The sequence below is a fragment of the Phasianus colchicus genome, chromosome 15 (genome assembly GCF_987193195.1).
Source record: "Phasianus colchicus chromosome 15, bPhaCol1.hap1.1, whole genome shotgun sequence".
Taxonomy (NCBI): domain Eukaryota; kingdom Metazoa; phylum Chordata; class Aves; order Galliformes; family Phasianidae; genus Phasianus; species Phasianus colchicus.
The window spans coordinates 13,384,900-13,407,896 of record NC_143450.1 but is presented as its reverse complement, the minus strand read 5'-3'; the positions used below and the strand labels follow the sequence as shown (position 1 = coordinate 13,407,896).

The window sequence follows — 22,997 nt, the reverse complement described above, 5'->3', positions numbered from 1 at the left end:
GGCACTGAGCCCATCTTCCTTCCCGAAATGTAATTTCCACATTGATGCTTTCTTGGAGATTGTTGGATTGAGGGAGCCGAGCATTTTCCATAGGTATTCCAAATCACAGAATGGATTGATTTCATAGGATGAAAAAGACTCCTACGATCCCCAAGTCCAACCGCAGCCCATCCCACCATGCCCACTGATCACATCCCTCAGTGCCACATCTCCACAGTTCTCAAACACCCCCTGGGCAGCTGTGCCACTGCATCACCACTTTTTCTGAGAAGACATTTCCCCCAATATCCAACCAGAATCTCTCCTAGCACAGCTTAAGACCATTCCCTTTTGTCCTACTGCTATCTTGATGAAGACCCTGAATATTCAGCACCTCTGGGGTCTTGGAGGTCAAACCTGAGATGTGTGGAAGTGTTGTTTCTGTAGGATCCGCGTGCTGCCCTCCTCCCAGTTTGGGGTGGGAAGAAACAGAGGAACACTGCAAACTCGTTCTGCATCAGTGTTTCAAATCAGTATTTTTTTATTACAGAGACTCATTGGGTTGCTCACACTGTGGCAGAAACGTAATAATATAAGGCACAGGGAACATTCAGAGGTAAGAAAAAGAGTTCTCAGCCTGTGAGACTTAACCACCCCTTCACTCTTATCAGAACTCTTTCCATAAAGCAAAATCCAAATACTTTCTCCCTTCCCACCCATCACTCAACCCAGAAATCCACACCAGGAGGGAACAGTGCACGGTGTGTGTGTGTGTGGCACACGCAGCTCCCCTGGGATTTAAGGATGGAATTTAAGGATGACCAAAGCAGAGGTGGGATGTGCTCGAGGACGCTGTGATGTGGGACAGCCAAGCGCCTTATCTCAGCTGCAGCAGAACCACAAGAGCCAGGCCAGCCACCAGCACCCACGTCTGCACCGCATCGCCCCTTACAGCACGCAGAACACAACTGCAGTACAACTGGTGAGTAATGGTAAAGCATGAAGCACTTTCAAACCTTTATTTTTCAAGGGGGTTTTACAGGATGGGATGTATTCGTTTCATTTGTTTTTTTCAGTATTTTTTGTGTGCTTCCCCGCTTGTTTCTTGGATTAGCCCTTTGTTTTGGTGCCCGGTGATTGTTAAATTCAAACCCTGGGAATGAAACTTATAAAGGGCGGGGGGGGGGGAGGAAAAGGGACCAAAAAGCAAAATGACATCCTGCCTTTTTGTGCCTTCCTCAGCTCTCCCCATACCACGAGCCGGGTGGCCGCAATGTCACCTGCAGCTGCTCTGCTCAGAAAGCCCCATTTCCTCCATCCTCTGACTCTGCCTTCCCTGCATGCGGGCAGTCTGTGCTGTTAGTCAGCAGTTAACAGGAGTTGCTCTGAGAGCAGATAGGAGATGGAGAGGATATTTAGGACAGGAACAGGGTTGGTCAGTTGTGAAGACACGTTGGAGAGAGAGTGAGAGCAGGTGGAAGTAGCTGGTGGGTAATCTAGTGGTAACAGGTTAGCTATGAAGGACTGTTATTTCTCTTAGCACCAATACTACATACGTTTAGACCTATATTAGCACCTTGTTCCCAGGGAAAACAAAACAAAAGCGGTTCAAAAACCGAAGGAAGTGGGAAGGTTAAAACAAGACAAAGTTGGCAGCAGAGGAGGAAGCTGGGGCTTTAGATCACCAGATCCTTGTCTATGTCCTCTGTGAAAGGAAAAGAGAGAGTTGAAGTTAGAGGATAATGCAGGAAAGACCTGGAAGGGTCTTTCCTGCACCCCCTCCCCACTTTTCCCCTGCGCTCCAGTCCCAGGGACCATTGCTTCATCTCAATGGGGGCTTTTAGAAGGGGTCTGCAGGCAGGTACTTACGCTCCTTAATGCCAAAGCAGCTGGCCCATTCCTCCAGGGCGATGTATTTGTCATTGTCCAAGTCGCAGGCCTCAAAGAAGCGGGTGGTGCAGTGCTCCATGGGGATGAGTGGGGCACGGAGCGGGGCCAGCTCAGTGTGGGACAGGTACCTGCCAAGGTTCCCATACTGTCAGCATCTTGCTGCTGGCTATGGGAGCCAGAGTGGGACCCCAGCCCTCGCTTTGTGAGGTGCTGGAACAGGCTGCCCAGAGAGGTTGTGGATGCCCCATCCTAGAGGTGTTCAGGGCCGGATTGGATGGGGCCCTGGGCAGCCTGGTCTAGTATTAAATGGGGAGGTTGGTGGCCCTGCATGTGGCAGGGGGATTGGAGATTCACTGAGGTTCCTTCCAACCCTGGCCATTCTGTGATTCTGCCAGTGCCCTCCCAGCATCCACTACTGAGCACTGTCACAGATGTGGGTCTGCTTATGCAGCTGGCTGTGCTAGTCATTAAAGAGCCTGTGATGGAGGTGCTCACTGGCTGTCCCCTCCATGGGGCTGTGTGTGCAATCATTCCCAGACACGCGTCCAGCTCACAGCTTAGCCAGCAGCCGCTCTTTCAGCTGTTGAAGTTATTATCCCTGTGGCCTTTGGGCAAAGGTGTTTTAGGGAACTATCACCCAGCAGTAAATCTGAGAATGCTAAAACTCCACCCAAGGAAGGTGGGAGCAACTGGGGCCCCTCTTTCTGCAGCAGAGCTGTTAGCAGAAGGTAAAGCTGCCTCTTCCCCAGCTTCACCCCAGCCCCTGCCAGATGTGCTCAGCTCTTGTTCTCCATCATACTCATGTCACGCCTCCAGTTTGCTCCAACTCCTGCTACCACCAAACCACCTTGGGCAGGGAGAGGTGCCAGGTACCCATCCCACTCTGCCAACGCTCACCCATCGATGGGGTGCTGGTCCAGCTGCCCAAACTGCCAGTGCACGGGGAAGATGTACATGTTGTAGTTCTTCTCAAAGTCGCGGGCCAGCAGCTCCACGGTGTGGTCACCAGCCTCCAGGCGCTTCTCATTCTCGTGGATCTTCTTCACCTGTCGTAGGAGAGATTGGGGGCATTTGTCAGTGGGGCTGCACGTGGGGTGCCAGCATTTTGAGGGAGAGCTCTCTGGGTGCATGGAGAAAGCTGCAGGATGAAGGGTTTAGTTTAGTGTTTGGGAATGATGTTGTGGTTTTGGTTGTACAGGTGTGTGTAGGGTTGCCCCCCCCGAGCTCTGTTGGTAGGGTGAGCTCCTGGGTTCTCTCCCCAGCCCCTCACCTTGAGCTTCTGCTTCTCGGTCAGCAGGTTGTTGTCCTCATCACGCTCATACAGGGTGATCAGCACATTCTTCAGCCAGTCCCGCATGCGCAGGGGAAACTCTGTCAGCTCAGTGTCCAGGCAGGCAGGGATGACTGGAAGCCGCAGACAGTGGTCAGCACCCTCCCTCCCTGTCCTTGAGCCCACTTGGACTTCTGCTTAACCCCTGGGCTAAGGAGCTGTGCTCAGGATAGCCATCCTTTTGACCAAAGCAAGGATCCCACTTACATTTGCAAGGCCCAATGTAATCCAGGTGCAGCTTGTGTCCCTTCTTGGTTCCCTCCAAGGTGCACTTGGTGGCAAAGAAGTGGCAGGAGGAGTCATAGGTCTTGTTGTCAGTGCCGCAGACCTGCACAGGATGGGGAGATGCTGTGTGAGAGCCTCCAGAAGAGGCACATGACTTCTTCTCTGGGACCAGCCACCTCTGGAGCCAGCTGTGCCCCTTGGCGTGTCCCTCCGTGCTCCCACCCATCACCCAGCTTCAGCCCTCACCTTCTCAAAGATGCCGGAGGTGGCTGGGCAGCTGGAGGGGTCCTGGCACACACACATGGGTGAGTTGTTGTCGTCCACCTCGCACACCTTGCCGTGCTTGCAGTGATGGTTCTGGCAGGGATCTGGGACAAGCCAGGGAGTGATGTCAGAACCTGCCCTGTGCTCCCCCCAGGGAAACAGATTCTATCCTTTGGGCTTTTCCTGGGCTGCTTTGGAGTGACTGTGTGTCTCCTACCAAAGGAAGGAATAGCATCTCCACCTGCTAGAGGGAAAAAGCTGTGGGGCATGGGAAGAGTGACTCACTCTCTGCGACGATCTCCTCTACATCTTTTGTAGGCTCCTCAAACTCTCCCACCTCCACCTGGACAGGATTGGCTCCTACAGGCTCCTGCAAAAGAGGGCAATGTGTCCATGGGGTGTGCACAGCCCCCACTGCCCTGTGCTTTGGAGATGCTTTGTAAGAGCTGATGCAAAAACTTCTTCAGGCAAACATTGATGCCTGGAGGAAGAAACCTGAGAAACATGGCTGATTTCCACTATGGGGAATTTCCACAGCACAAGGGAGAGCTTTCCAAGCCTTTTGCTCTTCCCAGGGCAGTGTGTGCCATGAGGGATGGGTGATAGGGTTGCACCTACCTCTGTGGTGAGATCTTCAATCACCTCCGTCTCATCAGGCAGAGCCTCTTGCTGCAGGGAAAAAGGACAATGAGCTCGGGGCTGTGGGTACAATGATCCCCAGGTGGTCACAGCCTGGGGCAGGTGGCAAGGTTACCCTTGGATCTCCGCCTCCCCCATCCTTTGGGGACTACAGAAAAGCGTGAAGCTGCTCTGTCCTTCCCATGGTGGGGGTGGGGTCCCAGTTTTATTCATGGTAAAGGAATTGGATGCATCGGGAGTCAGACACATCCCGGTTAAGTGCAGCAGAGAGGGAGGTTCCATTACTCACCGGAGCTGCCAGGGCTTTGCCTGCCAGGCAGAGGAGGAAGAAAATCCAGGCTCTCATCTTTCAGCAGACCCTGAATAAAGGGGAGGAAGAAGAGGGATGAGCAGTGAGGGTACTGCAGCTCCCTGTGCCTCTCAGCTCCAGGCTGAGCTCACAGCTGGCAGTAAGACACACAGAGGAGGGTGCTTTCTCTATTTCCTGCCTTGTCTGGTCAATGCTGCAGCTCTACTTGCTGGCTTTGCTGGCTGAAACCTTAGGCCAAATACTGTTTCCAAGACAAATTATTTTTATTTTGCAAAGTGAGAAGGTGAGGGCTTAGATTTTCATTGCTTTCCAGGATGCATTAGAAGAATTGCACGAAGATGGCTGTTCACCTTTCCCTCACAGGAATTATTTCAGACAAAAAAAAAAAAGTGCTAAAAGCCCCTGTTGAGAGCCCCAGGAGCAGGCAGTGAAAGTCTCCATGATTTTGTTTGTCATTCAGAGAAAGTGGAGGAAGGAAAGAGAGAACAGAAGGGCAGACTGCTTGAAGATTACATCTCCTGGAAAAATGCTTTCCACTTGGACTCAGACATCTGTAGGGTGGCAGGGATCAGGCATCCATCTCTGGCACCCCAAATGCTGGAGTTTCTGCTATGCTTTTTCTCTTTCCTGCTCAGACCTGAAGGTCCCAAACTGGCTTGGAGGGCTGGGATGTGATCTGGAAGGAGAGCTGCAGCTGTGAGCTCACCCTGTGTGCCCCCTGCTTCCTGTTTGGTAGGATGGAGCCCCTCAGCTGGGTGCTGGATATGCCAGCAGCATCCCATGCCCCCCACTGGGATACCTGCTCCTTCTACCTGCTGGGGTGATGCTTTCACTACCACTGAAGTCAGTTCTCCTACTGTGGCTCCCTTTACTCCCCCTGCATGGATGTGGCTAGGGGCAGCCCTCTGCTTTTATTTGCTTAATAGGCTGTTGAGGGCCCTGCCTGGACCTGACTGAAATGGCTGGCTCTGCCCTCCTGGTGAGGTGGTTTTTGGGAGAGGAGGTGGAAAAGTACTGAATGTGGCCATTTCCTCCCTTGCTGCCGTCCCCTGGCTTGTAAGGGCTGCTTCTGGGCTTCTCCCAAGGGGCTTGTTTGACTTGGAAGGTGCTATGAGGTTCAGTGATGCTCTGTGGGCAGAGCCCAGCCTGGAGGAGAGGCCATGGCATGTGCACGTGGAAGAAGAACCCAACCCCAGACCAAGGCCCTCTCAGATAATTTCCCCAAGCTCCTAAAGCACTGAGTTTCAAAGTCTGGGCATGCAGTGAGCCGGGGTCAGGGAATTACATGCTTGCTAGGAGCCAGCAGACAGCTGGAGCTGTCGGTGTTGTGTTTGGAGGAAGAAGGAGCATGAAGGAGTCTGAGCAAACAACTTGCTGAGGCGTCCCATGCCAGAGATAGGAAAACAAGTTTATTTGAAAAACAACATCTTCCTGGAGTCAGAGGCTGCACACAGAGGACATTGCAGTATTTGTGAGACCCTGACTGTTTTGCAAGGGCACAGCCTTTCCTGAATGCCTGATGGCCAGAACCCCTGAAATAACAGCACAGGAGCCTTTGACGTTGCTCTGGCAGAAGAGTACGGCTCACTGTGCAAGTCAATGCATCCCTCCCTGTGGGCCTGCCATGGTCATGCTATCCAAGAGGATGCTACCTGCCAACAGGTACCAACAGGAGGCAGTGCTTTCTAAGAAGCAGGAACCTGCTGGGCATAGGGGATATGCCAGGCAGAAAGTGTTCTGTGCCAATGATGGCACTCGAGGGCTGGCACAGGTGTGGAGTTGGCACAGCAGTGAGGCTGCTCTCTGGTAGCTGGAACCATGATGAGCTCAGAGTTGTGTGCAGGGGCTGTGGAGCAATATTCCCTCTGCTCTGACTGGGTTTTACATGGGGAGCAAAAGGGAGGTCACAGTGCATTGTCCCCATGGCCCAGACAACACTTGACCCCACTTGCATCCTAAGTGGGGCCTTCATCTCCTAGCTGCTGTATAAACACAGTCTTGTGGCTCCCATAAATGCCTCTTGATGGGTCTGCTCAGTTCTAGATGTCTCCTCCCATCCCACCAGAGTGCTTCTGTGGGTGGAGGAGGACAGGGGATGGAGGAACGTGGTCCATGTGGCACTGACCACGGCCAGGGTTGCATAAGCCCCATGGGATGCCACGTTAGCGTGGGGAGGAGCCTCTGCCTGGCCACTTTGACAGCTCCTCCCCGAGGCACAGGACAGGCAAGGACCCCAGGCCCAATGCCACCTCCCAGCACCATGAGCAGGGGTGGGTGATGGCAGGGCAAGAACCCTCCCATGTCTCACTTGGTGACAAAGTGTGACCACTGCAGAGGGTCCCCTCACACACTGTGGGCTTACAGGCCAAGAGAAATTCTCTTCAGCACATGCTCACACGCATCCTGCCCACCACATCTCCCCATGCAGTTACTAAAGGCACAGCCACCCATTGCTGCATTATTAGCCCATAAACCTTGCAAACAGTTATCGAGGTGCTGCGACTGCATTTATAAACGCAGCAGAGTTTTACAGAGCTCACTGCTGTCAGGGCGAGAGCCTCATGCCAGCGCAGCCGTGTGCTGGCCTGAAGCTGTCACGGCTTGCCTTGGTTGCAAATCCATCTAGAGTGGGAAACAGTTAAAGCAGCATCAAGAGAAGAGCATAGATGAGCCCCTTGCAGGCTGCGCTTGGGAAGAGGAAGCAATGCAGCTTTTGGCTGTCCTGCCTGAGCTTTTCTTTTTGCTAGAGTGCCGTGCCAGGTGCAAGCGGGTCCCTCCGGCTCCCGGGGAGCACAGAAAGCCAATCTCTCGCTGATAGGCAGCTCCACAAAGCAGAGAGCAAAGAAACCCCCCCTAACACCCCGCTAAATACGCTGCAAAAATGCGAGCCATCTTCAAAGCATTCCCCGGACTCGCTCTGCCACAGCCGCTGCGGCGATAACAGCCCCGACATCCATCCGAGCAGCGGACCCAGGAGGGGTTTCCATGGGAGCCGACATTCCTCCGGGACTGAGTCATGGAAGAGCAGAGGGCTGCGGAAGGAGGGGCTTGCAGAGAGCTTGAAAAGTTTATTTCTGCTCTTCCCCCTCCCATCACCGCCCGCATCCCGGCTCCTGCCGATGTGGCAGACAATAGCCGGGCTGCAGCAGCTGCGCACTACGCGACAGCTTTTAATTTCTACGTAAAACCCATCCGGCCCACCCTGTCGGGCTGCCGCGGTTTATTGTTGTCCTTGGAGGGGATGGCGGAGCGTTTCGGGCTGTTCGGAGCGCCCGTTGCTCCGCTTACCTCCCCGGTGCCTCCGATTTCACCGCAGCTCGAAAGCTGCTGAGCTCCCGTCCCGCACAGTGCGTTCCGTCGGTGGCACAAAGAACCGAGTTTAAGGCTGAACGTCACCGCACCCAGAGGTCGGCTGCTGCCTTTAAAGGAAGCGAGCCTTGGGCTCTTCTGCCTGGACGGGAGTAGAGGCTGACTGATTGCAAGCCATCAAAGCTAAGCCAAAAAAGAAAAGAGCTTTGTCCTTCCTCCCCCGCCTCTCCCTCCGACAGCTGAGCAGCTGGAGCTAAGCAAAGCAGGGCAGCCAGCAGGACCTGAAAAGGTTTCAAAATCTGCTCGGAACAAAAAGCTGAGTGTCTCGTTTTCTTGTTTTCGCAGGAGAAAACGAGAGCGGCTGCACTGAGATAAAGCCGAGAGCTCTTTTGTTCGTCCCCCCAGATATCCCGGTGAGTAACATCGCTGCCTCAGCCCGGACTGCGCACGCTGGGATTTGCTGCAGGTCGGTTATTCTTATGGGCCCCTTCCAACTCGGGATATTCTATGTGTCCTGACCTCGGTCCAGTGTATCTCAGTAAGGAAATAATTCACAGCCCAAAGGGAAGAAAGGGGTAAGGTCCGGTAATTAGGGGCGGCCAGGTGACACCAAAGCCGGGGCTCTGGCGGTGAAACTGAGCGAGTTTAAGAGCTGAGATGCTGCAAAGAGAAGCGAGAAAAGAGGCAGGAGGGGTCCCCAAAGGCATCGCAGGGGGGTGGTCGGGGCTGAGTATCACGGGGAGCTGGGGGGAGAGGAGCGGGGCTCTGGCCGTACCTCGTAGTCCTGAGCAGGGCTGAGGGAACTCCAGGCGCTGGGAAGGACTGGAGAACTCTGCAGGTTTTAGAAGGAGGCAGCAGGAAAGCAAAGTGTGGGCTGGGTTTCCTCTCCTCCTCCTCCTCCTCCTCCTCCTCGCTATCTTTCCAAATCGGTCCCTTCCTCTCCCTCTCCCCGCGGTGGGCTGTCCCAGCTCCAAGTGCGGGCAGAGGCGCGGCCCTGAGCACAGGGCAATCCAGACAAGTCAAGCGGACTGAGGGGCTGGAGGGGACCCTGAGCCCCCCACGCACATTGCTGAGATGAATTTGTCAGTTCTCTGGGAGGAAAGCCGTGTCCCTGCTCGGTTTGTGCAGCTCCTAGCACCGCGGCTTGCATTAAAGCATGAAATGCTGTTGTTTTGCAGTAGTTTGGTCTCTGAACTGGTGTGTTCCGTTCTCAGGAGGGTGCAGGAGAAAGGAGAAGGGGGCATTGCTCCTCCATTCTCTGCTGCCATAAGGAAATGCCTTGTAGGAAGGGAGGGGAAAGCATGATCACCATTTTCCAGAGTGCAGAGAGTTACGGCGTGTCTGAGACATGCTCCCAGTGGGCTCAGCTGGGAGAAAAAGCAAAACCCCCATCCTGGAAATTTGCAGGCCAGTTCAGTCTGATATCACTCGGTGTTCTGACCTTACAGTCCGTTACTCAGCCTGAGCAGCTGCCCAGCCAGAGGCAGCCAAACAGCCAAACCTTTTGGGGCTGTCTTTGCCCTTCTGTTCTTCCTCTGCTTAGGATGAAGTCCCCAGCACCCCTCTCCTCGCATTTCACCACTACAGACAGCATGGCCGTGGTGCTGCACTGCAAAGCAAAAGCAGCAGCTAAGAAGGGAAGCTGCTGGGTTGCTGGAGTTTGGGTGTCCCTGAAGAGTGTCTCTGCTCCCGGTGCTGGCTCCTGGCTCTACTGAGTGCCTGATACCCTGTGATTTATAATTCATTGTCAGCACAGCCCTCACAGCACTTCTGCTGCATGTGAAAGGAGCAGATGTCAGCACAAACATCCGTACGGCCAAAGAGAAGCAAAAAGTAAACAAAACAAAAAGGAAAAGGAGAAGGGAAAAAAGAGATAGTGGTGGGGGCTGTGTCACTGTTGCTACTTCCCATTGAGATGAGGAATATCTGCAGCTGGGATCCTGGAAAGGTGATAGGGAAGATCCCTGTATGTGGCTGCATGCTGTCCAAAAGCCTTCCCTGGCTGCTGTGTGGATGCTGGACATCCCAAAATGGACCACCTCTGTGCCTATGGAGGTCACTTGGTGATGGTGTCTGACACCACGTGGGTCCTTCTAATAGGGACAAGCACATCTGGAGCACCTTTTGCTCCTCAGCTCAGTGTCACTCATAGGTTCTATGGCTCCAGAGGTCACACATCCCCAGGATCCAAGTTTCATTTGGCTGATTCACACCAAAGGAGTTGAATGCTCTCTGTGCTGGATTAGTCACGGCTCGTATTGAAGTCATACAGCTGTTGGTAGTTCTGTGGAGGAAGGAAAAAAAAAAAAAAAAGAGACATCTGGAAAGAATTTTAGGGAGGGAAAAAAAAAAAGCAAGAGAAAAGAAACCACATTTTTGTAACTGACAACGTGGCAATTGCTCAGTTCGCTTTACTGCAGCCCAATGCTAAGCCCTCTTCTAATAGCTCAGACAAATGGCAGTGCCAGGAAGATAATTATAACAGGGATCAGGGATTTCTTTACATACGTGGCGACTTAAACTCTGAGTTTGGGAGAAAGCAATGAGAAGCCTGGTGCAGCACTGCAGCCACTTCTGGAAATATGGTATGCTGGCGTGAGGAGTCCTGATGTCCTCCTGGATATGGGGAGGAATGGGACCCCCATCTGCTTTGCACATGGGGCAAGCTCCTGTGTGGGGCACACTGCCCAGCTTGAGGGGATGATAGGGATTGGGAGGCAGCTGGCTGGCTCTGTGTCCTCGGGCTTTAAGGAGCTGTAGAAATGATGGAGAGCTTGCAAAAAAAAAGCCCTCTCTGCAGTCACAAGGCTTAGCAGGGCTGTCAGAGAGGAGATGTTAGGCTGCCAAGAGAAAACGTGGACCTCACACATCTTGAGGGTCATAGGATGTATCTGAAGCTCAGGTGCCAGGCAGAAGGTGGCCCAGGGTTCTCATCATCTTCGCAATGCTTGTGGTGTTTTGCCCAGCTCCTGGTCCTGCTTGGTGCTTCTTGCACCCCACAGCACCCTGACACTCACTCCACTGGAAATGCAAACAAGAGCAGAGCACATGGGGCTAGACCTCAGCTTGCAGCAAAGCCAAGAAGTTTGCAGGACTGAGGGCTGAACTTGAGATAACCCAAGTTCCAAATCCAAATTTCTTCATCCTCCTGGAAGCTGCTTGGGCAGATCTGGACTGGAGCAGCACAGGGAACCCTGGGGCTCCCCAGGAGGTGAACAAATCTACTCTAAGGGAAGGAGAGAAAAGTGAGTGGTGAAGATACAAAAGGATTCATAACCCTGCAGTCACAGACCTGCTGATGGAGCGGTCTTCCCTGCTCTCAGCTCTGGGAGAAAGAGCAAAGAGTAAGAAGGGAAGAACTTTCCAAGGAGTGTTTTTGGAGAGGAGTGTTCCTGCATTAATTGCTAGTGGATGCTACTGCCAAACAATAAACCCAAAGTGCACACAGATAGGCAGGGTGCCCTGGGAGCTCTCTGGGAATGATGCTCACTGAGATGTCATTGATTATCGTGCAGTGAGCTCAGGACACACAGCTGTGAGCTGCAGCCATGGAGTGCAGTGGGGAAGGATGGAGTGGGAGGGGAAGATGAGTGAATGAGTGAGTGTGGAGCGCTGCTTCTCCCAGCATCTTTTCCAGTGCCTGTTCCTGGAGGGCTCTGCAAGAAGGTGACATAGGTGATTGGGCACTGGTTCTGCTGGAGGCAGATAGAGGGAGAAGAGTGGCTGTCACTGCAGATTTTCAGCCGGAGAGCTGTGGGAGGGGAGGAGAAGCCCAGCTGTGCATGGCTCTGCAGTGAGTCACAGCCCGGCAGCAGCTCTGTGTTCCTGCTGTGTGCGTGGGCTCCTCCATGGGAAGGAGCCTTCCACTCTTTGCCCAGTATGCCCTTGCATGAGTCCAGCATCTCCAGTATCCGAAGGGCCTCATTGCTTTTCCTAAAAGGACTTCCTTGCTGCAGGGGACTCTTCTGCATTCCTTCATGAACACAGGAGTGCTGTGTGCCTGGGTTGTGGGGTGAAGGCTCAGCCCAACTTCGTGGCTGCTGTACATGTGATGTGCAGAATGTGCCATAAAGCTTCTGAGAATAGTGCTGGAGGCTGCAGGCAGTCCCACCTTGCTTCAAGTGTTTACCTAAAGTGCACTCCTGAATCCTCCTGGGGCTGACAGGTGCAGCTTGGCAACTCCTGAAGCTATGAATAGAGCTACTTGAGGAAATACACATGAATACACTTTCCAGCCCTTCGGACACAGAGCAAAGGAAGCTGCTGGGCTGCAGGGCAGCTCCTTGGCATGGAGATGCAGCATAGAGCCCCGAAAGGCTTGAACCATTGAAGGATTCAGGAAGGTCTCTGGGATCATCTGCTTCCATGCTGGCACTCCAATGGGGCTCAGCAGGGCACGTGTGGGTGCTGGACTGCCCCATGTGCACACGCACACCCTGGGAACGTGCAGCTTTCAATCTGTTGCTCTGACATTTTCTGCTGGAGCCGAGCTCATTTCAGGACAAGCCCTGGCTTGAGGTGTCCCAGATGATTGTGCTGGGCTGCCAGATGCAGGAAGCTCCATAAACCTCCTAAAGCAGGAGACAAAACAGAGTTGGTTTTGGCAGGACATATTTGGGAGGATCCTGTACAGAGGGAAAAAGCAGTCACAGGTGGGCTCAGAAATGAGCAAGGATGGTGGAAGGGAGACAAGAAGAGATGCTTTCTGACAGTAGGGCTATCATCTGTCCCGAGCTGATTTATAAGGATTTCACTTTTCAGCATGAAATAAACCAGAGAGGACACTGGCTGAAAACACAGCAGGATGCTGTGTTCTGCATATGAGGGCATATGCAGAAAATACCTCATCACTGCTCCAGTGTGATGAGTTCTGGGGAGCTCAGTTTAGCCCTGAAACCTGTTTACTTCCCTTTGAGAACCACTGCCCAGCTCAGCTGGGTTTGGCAGCGGTAGTGGGGCTGTAGGAGGACCCAGGGCTGCTCCATGCCTGTGGGTTCGGGCAAGGTGGGACGTGGTCAGCCCCAAAATAGCAGCGGGGCTGCGGGCGAGTGCTGTGACTTTCCATCCTCTGCCCAGCCCGGGGCTGCCTCCCTCTCTTGGGACCTTCTGCTAAAATTAACAGTGCTGCCCTATGCCCTGCGTTGCTCTATCGGCAGCTGCTCTATCGGCAGGGGAGGGGGTGGAAAGCACACTTAAAAAAGTAAAAGCGTTAGATATGGATAATTCCCCTTTAAATGTCTCACTTATGTGGGGAAAAAAAACCTAACAAAACTCATGGAAAAATATCTTTACTTGCAGTATCAACCCTGGGGCGGTCCCTAGGCTCTTTGCTTTATGATGCTGTGACTGCAAATGAACATTAATCATATCAAGAGTCTGCAAAAAGCAATGAGAAAACTACAGAGGAGTGAAATGAGCACTGATGATGCCACACCCCCAGTCTCCTCATTTCACCACTCTTCTTCATCCGCAGGCTTAGAAACAAGGAATGTTATGGAGAATGGCACAGCTCCCCCACCACGATTGTAAATCTGGAATAAGAGTTGGAGGCTTTCTGCCTTCTTCCCCCTGTGGGGGTGAATTTTGAAACCCTCCTCCCTGGGTTGGGTTGCCCATTGTTTTGCAGGGTGATGATGGGTGGTGCTGGTTCCTGCATAGCTTCCCTCTGTCTGAACGTGGCCCTTCCAGTGTTTCTCCCATGGCTTCTGCTGTCCCCAGGCGGTTTGTGGAGGGGGTGGCCCTGGCTGACCCCTATCTGGGGTGCATGGTGCTGTCATCGTGCATGGGCCCTTGGTGAGAAGCCTTAAGGAATCAGAGCTGGCCTCCTGGCTTCCTCAGCTTTGTGTTCTGATCATCACTTTGACATATGCCCACCTCAGGGCAGGGTGAGCTTGGAGGGCTGCTCCTGAAACTGGAAAGCTGAAAATCCCCCCCCAGTGGTTGGAAGGCCACAGAGAGGGCTCTGGATGTGCCACATCTCTGCTTTCTTGGCTTCTCCCCTGGCAGAGGAAAAGCTGAATTAAGAAAGCAAACGGAGAGGAAACTGGGGAGGAATAACGGCGGCACTGTGTGCTGAGGACAGCTCTGGACTCAGTCCTGTACTGGTTGCCCTGGAAATTGGATGTTTCCCACTGAGCTGCCCACTTTGCTGGCTGCTGCTTGGAGGGGAGCAACGTCCAGAACCACCAGGGAGGAAAAAACAAAGGGGGATATGGGTGCAAATGATGGTATCAGGGCTTTCTCTATTAAGGGAGACCCCAAGCTCTTTTCCCTATGCCTTTTTGGAGACAGTCTAAAGAAGTAGACCCCACCAGCTCAGCAAACACACAAAGCGAGGCAAAATCCAAGCACTTCGGGGGCTGGCTGTGGGTCTGCAGCCCTGCAGTGGGGCTCATCCACAGAACCTGGGAGCCAGCGTGGTGCTCAGCACAGAAACAACAGATCCAGGAACACAGCATCCCTAGGAAGGAGCAGTGGACCGATGCTTCAATCCAACCAGGCAGGAAAAGGCTCCCTGCAATCAGTGCCCAGCACCACCTCAATGGGCACTGCAGTGAGTGCCCCCTGCAGCACCCTGTCCCATGCAGCCTTCTGATGCCAGCACTGCACTATCATTATTATTATTTAAAGTAATGCATGAAAGATTAAGCCAGCAGTCCCTGTTATGATTGCTGGGCATTGTGCTCCATGCTGACACTGGTTTCTGTGGGCCAAGCTCCATCCGTGGCCAAGCAGCAGCTTCAGAGGGGGGATTTAGCTCAGCTGAGTGCATTCGGACATAGTGGATTCCTGCCGCATTCAAGCATCTCCTTTTACTCACCAGGGAACGGGCTGAGTTTGTTGTTTCAACATTTTCTCATCCATCTGTTGGAAATGGGTGAACTGATCCCTGATGGGCTGAGAGATGGCCCTGTCCTGGGAATTCCCTAACAGCTGCGTTCCGTGGGAAACTCGGACACACTGCAGCATCTCAACACAGTTCTACTGGTCTGGACCACTGAGGACAAAGCTGGGCAGCAGCCAGCAGCCCTTCGGGAGGAGATGGGAGGGTACAACAGCAGGGCAGGATGGCAAACTGGGGACCTTGCATCGTGCCCCATGCACTGCCTCCCTACCTGTTCCCTACCACTGCCCCCAGTGCCACCACCTGCAACAGCTGCAGGGCTTGGAAACTCCACTTGCCCAGTGCCTGATAAATTATACCTTAGTCCTAAAGGAGCTCGGGCTTTTTTTTTTTTTTTTTTTCCAAACACATGCAGCACAAAAGCTGCCTTTCTCCCTCTCATTTGACTTTGTTTTCTCTCCCTCCTCATCTACTTTCAGCCAAATGGGTGAATAGCTTCAGTATATACTGTGGGAGGATAAAGCCAAGGCTGGAGCAGTGGGAAGGATGCAGAACAGCAGTGCCCTGTGCCCACTGCCTTCCGGAGGGGTGGGCACTGTTTGTCACCCTCGCTCTGTAACCCAGCCTCCATCGCCTTGCTGAACCCTTTAAGACAGCAGCACTGAAAGAAAATATTTGTGCTCTGGCTAGCACATGTGCACGCTTCCTGCTCTTGAAATCCCTAATTAAGCTTGTTTTTTTTAATTTTTTTTTTATTTTTGTTTAGAAAATCTCTCCCTTTCGGGACAGGGATGTTTTTTTTCCAAGCCATCAGGGATCACCATGTGCAGAAACTGAGGGGAATCTCCCATCCCTTGCCTGCTTTCTGCAGCCTGTGGGGTTATTTTGGAGATTCTCTCATTTACTGGGTGGTTCAGCTGAGTCCAACCTCTCCTTGGGCTAAAATCATATCCTGTCAGTCAGCTGGTAATTAGAAAGCATCAAAAAGCCAGTGGTGCTTAAGGCAGTGCCGAGGTAACCAAGGCAGCTTCTACTTCTGTGGATAAAGGACTGAGTTTGGAAGCTGTAGATGTTTCCACTGAAATCAGATTTTGGTTTAAAAAGGGGAAGGATGATAACATGGGGTGAAAAATGCCTCCCAGGAGCATAGCAGCACATTAGCACTGCTGCAGCCCATCTATCTGGGCTCACCCAGCCCTTATTGGTGCTGCGGTTAGATGCGGCCCTGCGTACCTGAGCAAGGTGACACAGAGTGTTATCACCCATCTCTGGCTGCACGCTCGTGGCCTTGGAGATGCACACTGCACTCCCTGGAGGCAGGACACCAGCAGGTAATTTTTCTGGAGATTCCTTATCTTATCCCAATGAGACAAAGGAAGGCAGAGAGCATTCTGTAGGCTGCCCGGTCTGGCTGAAATGCTCTGTTCCCTGATAAGCTTGCAGGGTTGATGAGGGAACACAGGAGATGCTATCCTGCTGGGCTGTGTTGGAGAAAACAAGCAGCAGCTTGGGCTCATCCACCAGCCCTGGTCTAATAGGAATCACTGTTGTTTGGTGTTCTCTGATGTGCCTGTTAGGAACAGGGTCAGTGCAGCAGAGACAGCAAACACCATAAGCCACACACACACAGAGTCTCCATAGGAAAGCAAGGACACCCTCGGGGAGGTCTGGGAGGCTGCAGTTCTGCAGATGGATGCTGAAACTTCAGGCATCTGGAGGAGCCTCGCAGCTGGTGGAGGGCAGAAACCTCTGCTTGTCTGTCTCAGTGATAAGTAGGCTTCAAGCAAAACAGCCAGTTCAGCAGCAGGGAGGATAAGCCAGGGGAGTAGGGACAGCATAAACTGCAGCCAAGGACGAGCAGCCTGGTTCCCAGATTGGGAGTTACTCCCCTGTGTGCATGACAAGGACAGCTGGCTCCAGGCACAGCAGTGCCACAGTGGGCCACTCAGCACACTGCTAATGGCATGCACCCTGTCCCTTCACATGGCCATCAGAGCAGAGCTGCTGGGCATGCCAGTAATGGGCTGGCTGTGTCTGGGAGGAAGCTGAAAGCAAATATTAGCTAATATTTGCAAGAATACCAGCTGAGAAAATGCAAGAAAAGGATGCAGCGATGTTACTTTTATCACTGAGCTTCTCTTATATTAAAAAGTAATTAAAAGGGTCTGCAATGTGTTCCTTGAAATGTCTGCAGCCCCTGGAAGTGCATCTGCAGCAGTTAGTTGTGCTTCAGATTGATGGTCAAGATGAACTTGAGGTACTGAAGCTCTCCAGGAAAAGATCAAGTTGCAACAGTGTCAAATGTAACCTCGATGTACAAGTGTGAAATATCTCCTAAATATAAAGTGACCACTTCCTTCCAGCTTCCGCTGGTTTTCCTGTCTGCAGATGAAGCCACACGTAACTGGTAGACATAGAAGACATCCTCTGAGTGAAACAACAGTGGACAATCCCATCAGTGGGCTGAGAGACGTGAACTAAATGGACAGAAGCTGGACCAAGCAACAGTGTAGCCCATAAGAGAGAGTCCCACATCCCCCTGCTTCCTCCATCCCTTCTGCACTCCTCATCAGCATGGGAATTCTCCTACCATGTCGGTCACACCTGGGAATCTTGCCCAGCTGTTAACCTGTTTGGTAAGTAGGCATGGAAAGAGGCAAGAAGGTGAAGGGATTCATCCAGGTGTGCTGAACTGGACTCAGGATCCAGAATGATTCTTCACATTCCTATGGTAATGTATTGACCTGATAAGCACTGCACTAGTGCTGACTCTGTTCCTGCTCCTACCTGCAATGTGGTTGGCCTATCAGCTAAATCGTGTTGCTGGGGTCCACTGATTTCTGCCTAGTGATCTCCTGCAGCCCAAAAGCACGCTTGGTTTTCCCTGACCTGTTGTAACACTCACTCTGCAAAAATTCCTTCTTCCCATTCTGAATGGAAAGTTAGTGTGTTCTGTGGAGGAAGCAAACATCCGCCACAGATTCCCTGAATCTAAGTGACCTTCAGCTGAGTTTTCCTGAGGCATGTCTCTCAGGCAGAGGTTGCAGTCAGCTTCTAAAGATAGGTGCAATTTCCTCAGACCTGCCTTGCACGTGATGGGTAGTTTCCCATCCTGAAAAGCCACTTGTACAGAAAACCACATAAAGACACACGAGACACACAGACACATGCTGAAAGATAGAAGCAGCACCTCGATTTACTGTGGGACTAGAAACAGCATATAACCTCCTTCTCTAGATTTGTCCACTTTTAAAGCCCAAATGCAGCTGTATCCTCCTGCCAGCTCTCTCCTTTCCAACATCTGGCAGGGTAGCAAAGGTCAAATGGCAGAGCAAGGTGGGAGATAAGCAAACAGCTTAAGCCATCTTATTTGCTGGTCAGGTTTTGAGTTCCTGCAATAAATAAACAAACAAACAAACAAACAAATAAGTGGGAGGAAAAAAACCAAAGGCATAGAGGAGATAAAGCTATGCAAAGATGCCCTCTGCTGGCCACAAGTCAAAAGGAAAAGCTGATGGTTAATCTTTATAGATATTTCAGATGTAGTTCATAGGTTCTCCTGCGAATCGATAATGGCTCCTGCAGTCAGTACTGTGAGCTGGAAACTGTTTGAGGCACCAATCAACTCAGAGTGTGCTCCCCTCTCTCTCTTTTAAATAGCAATGTTATTTGATTAAAGTTAGGATTTAAACATAACTTCTTAGAAGTATTGTAAGCATGCTCATATGATACAAATTGCAGATTTTTCCATCTGTTAAATCAGTCTAATGAACAGTGCAGATATACTGCATGCACATATTACTATCAGCTCAACTTTTTCTTATATCATTTTAAGTCCTGCTGGCTTAAACCTCTCCTTTAATTTACTAACTGGGAATTAAATCAGCGTGAACTGATTTTGGTGCACCTCTGCTGGATAATTGTGAAGATCAAGCTAGACCATTTTAAAACAAACTAGGCCATTTTAAAACAGTGCTACTGCATTAGAAAGCTCCAGTACAGAGCCAAGCCTTTAAAAGATGCTGCATAATTATCAAGGACACTAAAGAACAGCACATACAGTGAGTGGGCAACCCTCTCCTCTCACTTCATTCTCTTTCACTGAAATTAAATCCTGTCCACAAAAACCTTTCACAGTAAGGAGGGTGCATGTCAGCATCATGCTGGGGCTCCAGGAAAATCCACAGGCTGAAAGAATTGGGTTGTCTTTAAGATAGATGTCCAACTGGCCAGGGGCTGAAAGAGTTGAGAGCTAATCTGGAAACCAACATTTCATGCTGGTAAGAGCAGCAGGGTGCTGCTCCTTTCTACCCTTGGAGGATGTGTAACTGCAGTAACAACATGATCAAAAGCTGGAGGTTCCTTTGCTAACAAACAACCCCCTGCAGTACCAACTCACAGGTGTCTTTCTGTCTCATCACCGTCCCCAGCATTTTTGGTCACTCTCCCTGGCCATTTCACCAATGTCCTTGGGGTTTGTTTTCATTCATGATATACTCTGGCAAACTCTAGGTTCACCTGGTAATTGCACAGAGGCTGTGTTCTACCTCTCCATGCAATTAGACCATACAAGTATCAGTCAAAACCTCTCAAATTATCAAATGCCATAGTTCTCCTTTGGGCGCAGATACTACAGCCATAGTTGGGATCCTATGGGCTTTGCAGAGCGGCTAAGGAGTCCTGTATGGAAATGGTACTGGCTGCATGTGCTCCCACTGCCTCTCCAGTATGAGGGGATTGCTAAAGCTAGACCTACAAGTCTCTCCTCCTTTGTGCTTCCCAGGAAACAGTCTGGTTTACTGAGAGAGCTGGAACAAGCTCAGATCTCTTCAGTGTTTCGTACACCTAATGTATACCTAGCCTCCTCACAGCAGGCTACTGCACAGACTTCTCCCCCAGGTAGGATGCGCTCTTTCCAGTCTTCTTTAGAGTTTCCAATAGGGTGTCAACATTGTGCTCTGACTCAATGTACACCTTCTTGTTAGGCAGGTCAATATCAAACTGGACACCTGGAAGGAAAGGAAAAACATTTTGCTTAGTTAGTAGCAACCAAATGGTATGAGAGCAGGGAAAAGCTCACTTTCATGCATTTGTGCTCCCACGGCCACCACGTCAATCTTACATGCCTCTTGTCAGCAAACTTCTATTCTGTGACCAGCCAGCACAACCAGAGCAGGATCCCACCAGCACTGGTACGAAGGAAGCCAGATTGCCTATAGGTGTGCATTAGACACCATAGCTTTATTAGGGGGGTTTTATTAGACTAGCACAATCACAAGCATTAACGAGAATAAGTAGAGTTTAAACCAACCACTGTAATCTCCAGACAGCTCACTCTGTACTAAGATTTGGAATGGATGGACAGTAATGAAGGAGATGGTATAGAAGTTAAGATGGGGTCAGGGCAGGTTTTATCAGTGGCAGTAACAGCTAGCAGCTGGAAGCAAAAGGAAGACAAAGACACCTTCCATGTGGGTATCCCACTGGTAAATAAAGGTCAGCCACTCTCAAACCAGTGAGGACTCAAAGCTTCTACCCAACCACAAAATGTCACAAAACTTGTAGGTATGTAATAGCTTTGGCAGCTCTGCTGCTCCACCTGTGAGGCTGAATTTGGCCAGCATGTCAAAGAGTGATGGGAGAACAGAGGTGCTGAAAACCACACACAGAGGAACAGGAATCACCACAGCCTGGCAATGGGGTCCTGAAGAATTCTCACAGCCTTCAGCTTGGTGATTGAGAGCTGTTCCCACTCAGTGAGGATGGATAAACAGGATGACAAGTCCTCATAACTGGTGAGTGCAGGCCAGATCCTGCTCTCCCGCTGATCTCAGCACAGAGGAGACACAAGTTATAATTTTCCAGGTTGTACAAAAAGCAGGCTGTGCAAGCAGCCACCAAACCCTCAGCTCAGCAGCTCTTCACCATGACTATTGTGCATTTGGATGCCGATGACACATCCAGGGAAGCAGCACAGCTACCAGCAGCCTCCTAAGGAATGGCACCTGGCAGGAGATCCACCTCCTCTTCTTCTGCCCAGCCATCCTGAGCAGGGGGGTGCAGCTCCTGGCAGCTTTGGGATGAAGTCCTGGTGGTGCACAGAGCCACTTGATGCTTGAAGCCTCCTGCATCCCCAGCACCTCCTCCTTCTCATGCTATTTCTCCAAGGGTCACACCAGCCCTGCTAGCAATCAGCTCCCAGCAGCTCAAAAGCAGAGCGATTTGGTGCAGAGTTTTCCATCCAGACACTTCCAGCTGTTACCCACACTGCTTTCTGCTCAAAACGGAGGACCATGAGGCAGTGATGTCTGGCCCCAGGGTCGTCACACGCCCTGTAACTTGACTCACCTCCCAGTCTGTGCAGGACACGGGTGACTGCATTGGAGCAGCCTTCACAGGTCATGTCCACGAAGAATTCGTGTCTCTGCAAAAAGACAGGCGAGGGGTCAGGAGCATTCACCACCATCCTCCACGCTCTGCTTTGGCCTCAGGGAAGACAGCTCCAACCTTCCTCAGTCGAAACGTCCAAACGTGCCAAGATGGGTTCCTCAGCAAAACTGAGAGCTCTCAGTACTTCTACCTATGGTGTCCTCGTGATGTCCCTCACAGAACAACCACAAGGGACCTCTAGAGACCGCCTGGTCCAACCGTGCACTGGAAGCAGGACACCTCCAAGGCCAGCACAGCTCTCTGGGGGTTCTGCTGGACCCACGTACCATGCACAGCCCAGGAGGAGCAAGTCCCCTGCTCTGCTCTGCAATGCCCACCCTATTCTTCTTATTCTTCTGCCTCTGGGCCCCAACATCACAAACCCATAAAAACATCACAAAAATAAGTTTGAGGACTACTCCCAGCACTACCTGCAGTACTTATGAGTGGCACCGGGCAATGAATATGTGCATGGCCCTAACACTGACCACTGCTCTCAGCCTTCAGTACCAGATAGACACTCATCTGCTTTACTTTCTACTTTCCTTACTTTTTCTTTCTACTTTTTCTTACTTTTACCTACTATCATTTTTTAAAGTTCTTTACTATAAGAGTGGTGAGGTGCTGGAACAGCTGCCCAGAGAGGTTGTGGATGTTCCTGGAGGTGTTCAAGGCCAGGTTGGATGGGGCCCTGGGCAGCCCGGTCTAGCATTAAATGTGGAGGTTGGTGACCCTGCATGTGGCAGGGGGGTTGGAGATTCATGATCCCCGAGGTCCCTCCCAACCCCGGGCCATTCTGCGATTGTGATTCTTTACCTGATTTCCTTAAAAAAAGAAAAGCAAGACTGCTGTTTCCTACCTGCAACCCCTCCATCTTTTTACTCCAAACCAAGCCTTTCGCCTCCCACCATCTTCACAACACCGATCAGTCCGGAACTGAGCAGAACCACAGCGTTCAGCATCACCATTTATGACCGTTTTCAATCAGAACTGGCATTTCCTTGATGTTTTGACAAGCGAGCTGGAAGGACGGACCCTGCAGTTCCCAGGCTGTACAGACCGGAGCTCGCCACGCTGGCTGCAGCACCCGGCCCTTCGCCCCCCCTCACCCCCCCACCCCCCTCCCGCCCCACGCCGCCCCGCACCCGCCCGCCCGGCCCGCACCCACCGGCATGGCGCGGCGCGGCGCGGCTCCCGGCTCCCGGCTCGGAGGAAGGGGCGGGCGCTGAGCTCAGCTCCGCACAGCGCCCCCGAGGCCCGGGGAGGCTCCGCCGGATACGCGTTGCCCGTGTCTGCAGCGGGAGCTTCGGAGCTTTCGGCTTCGGCTCGCACGTTTGCTGCGGGTGTTTGTTTGGATGTATTCTTAAGCGGTTTTAATGTCCCTTTTAGGGACAGTGTGAGGTTTAGGAGAGTTGGTTTTGTTCTGAGAACCGCACCTTGGTTATGTTTCTCTCTTTGTATTTTTCTGATCTGTGCGTTGGAGTTGTTGAGGCTGAGCAGCGGCTCTCCGGGTTACAGCGAAGCAGAATTTCAGCTGAAAGCCCTCGCTCTGCTCACCTAAGGTGGAAGCAAGGCTTATGAGAGGCCAAGAGGCTTAGAGGAAGTGGTTTTGAGATGTGCTGTAGGGCTATGGACAACAGAGGAATCAGGGGTCATCTCTACTGAATGAGAGGATGCTGGTCCCTGCGGATGGTTCTGCTTTGTTTGGCTTCTCCCTGGTTGTTTGGTCCTTGGAAGAAGGATGGGCTCCTTTCACAGAATCACGGAATCACAGAATG

General features: G+C 51.8%; 2 protein-coding genes across 3 annotated transcripts; both read right to left on the bottom strand.

Annotated features, from left to right (window-relative positions):
• Nucleotides 1-966: 966 nt before the first annotated feature.
• On the bottom strand, nt 967-8,876 carry SPARC (secreted protein acidic and cysteine rich). The gene is made up of 10 exons (XM_031598246.2): nt 8,722-8,876; nt 4,617-4,686; nt 4,307-4,357; nt 3,974-4,058; nt 3,671-3,792; nt 3,407-3,527; nt 3,140-3,273; nt 2,767-2,915; nt 1,849-1,997; nt 967-1,684 (listed from the first exon to the last, which is right to left on the bottom strand). The coding sequence occupies exons 2-10, from the start codon at nt 4,671-4,673 to the stop codon at nt 1,656-1,658; spliced, it is 897 nt and encodes a 298-aa protein (XP_031454106.1). The 5' UTR covers nt 4,674-4,686; nt 8,722-8,876; the 3' UTR covers nt 967-1,655.
• A 9,085-nt stretch (nt 8,877-17,961) lies between these two features.
• ATOX1 (antioxidant 1 copper chaperone) lies at nt 17,962-22,501 on the bottom strand. 2 transcript variants are annotated; one of them, XM_031598249.2, is made up of 4 exons: nt 22,388-22,501; nt 21,139-21,214; nt 19,647-19,799; nt 17,962-18,182 (listed from the first exon to the last, which is right to left on the bottom strand). In XM_031598249.2, the coding sequence occupies exons 1-3, from the start codon at nt 22,391-22,393 to the stop codon at nt 19,666-19,668; spliced, it is 216 nt and encodes a 71-aa protein (XP_031454109.1). In that variant the 5' UTR covers nt 22,394-22,501; the 3' UTR covers nt 17,962-18,182; nt 19,647-19,665. The 2 variants fall into 2 exon arrangements, with proteins under 2 accessions (XP_031454109.1, XP_031454108.1); XM_031598248.2 differs by lacking the exon at nt 22,388-22,501 and adding an exon at nt 22,079-22,307.
• Nucleotides 22,502-22,997: the final 496 nt, after the last annotated feature.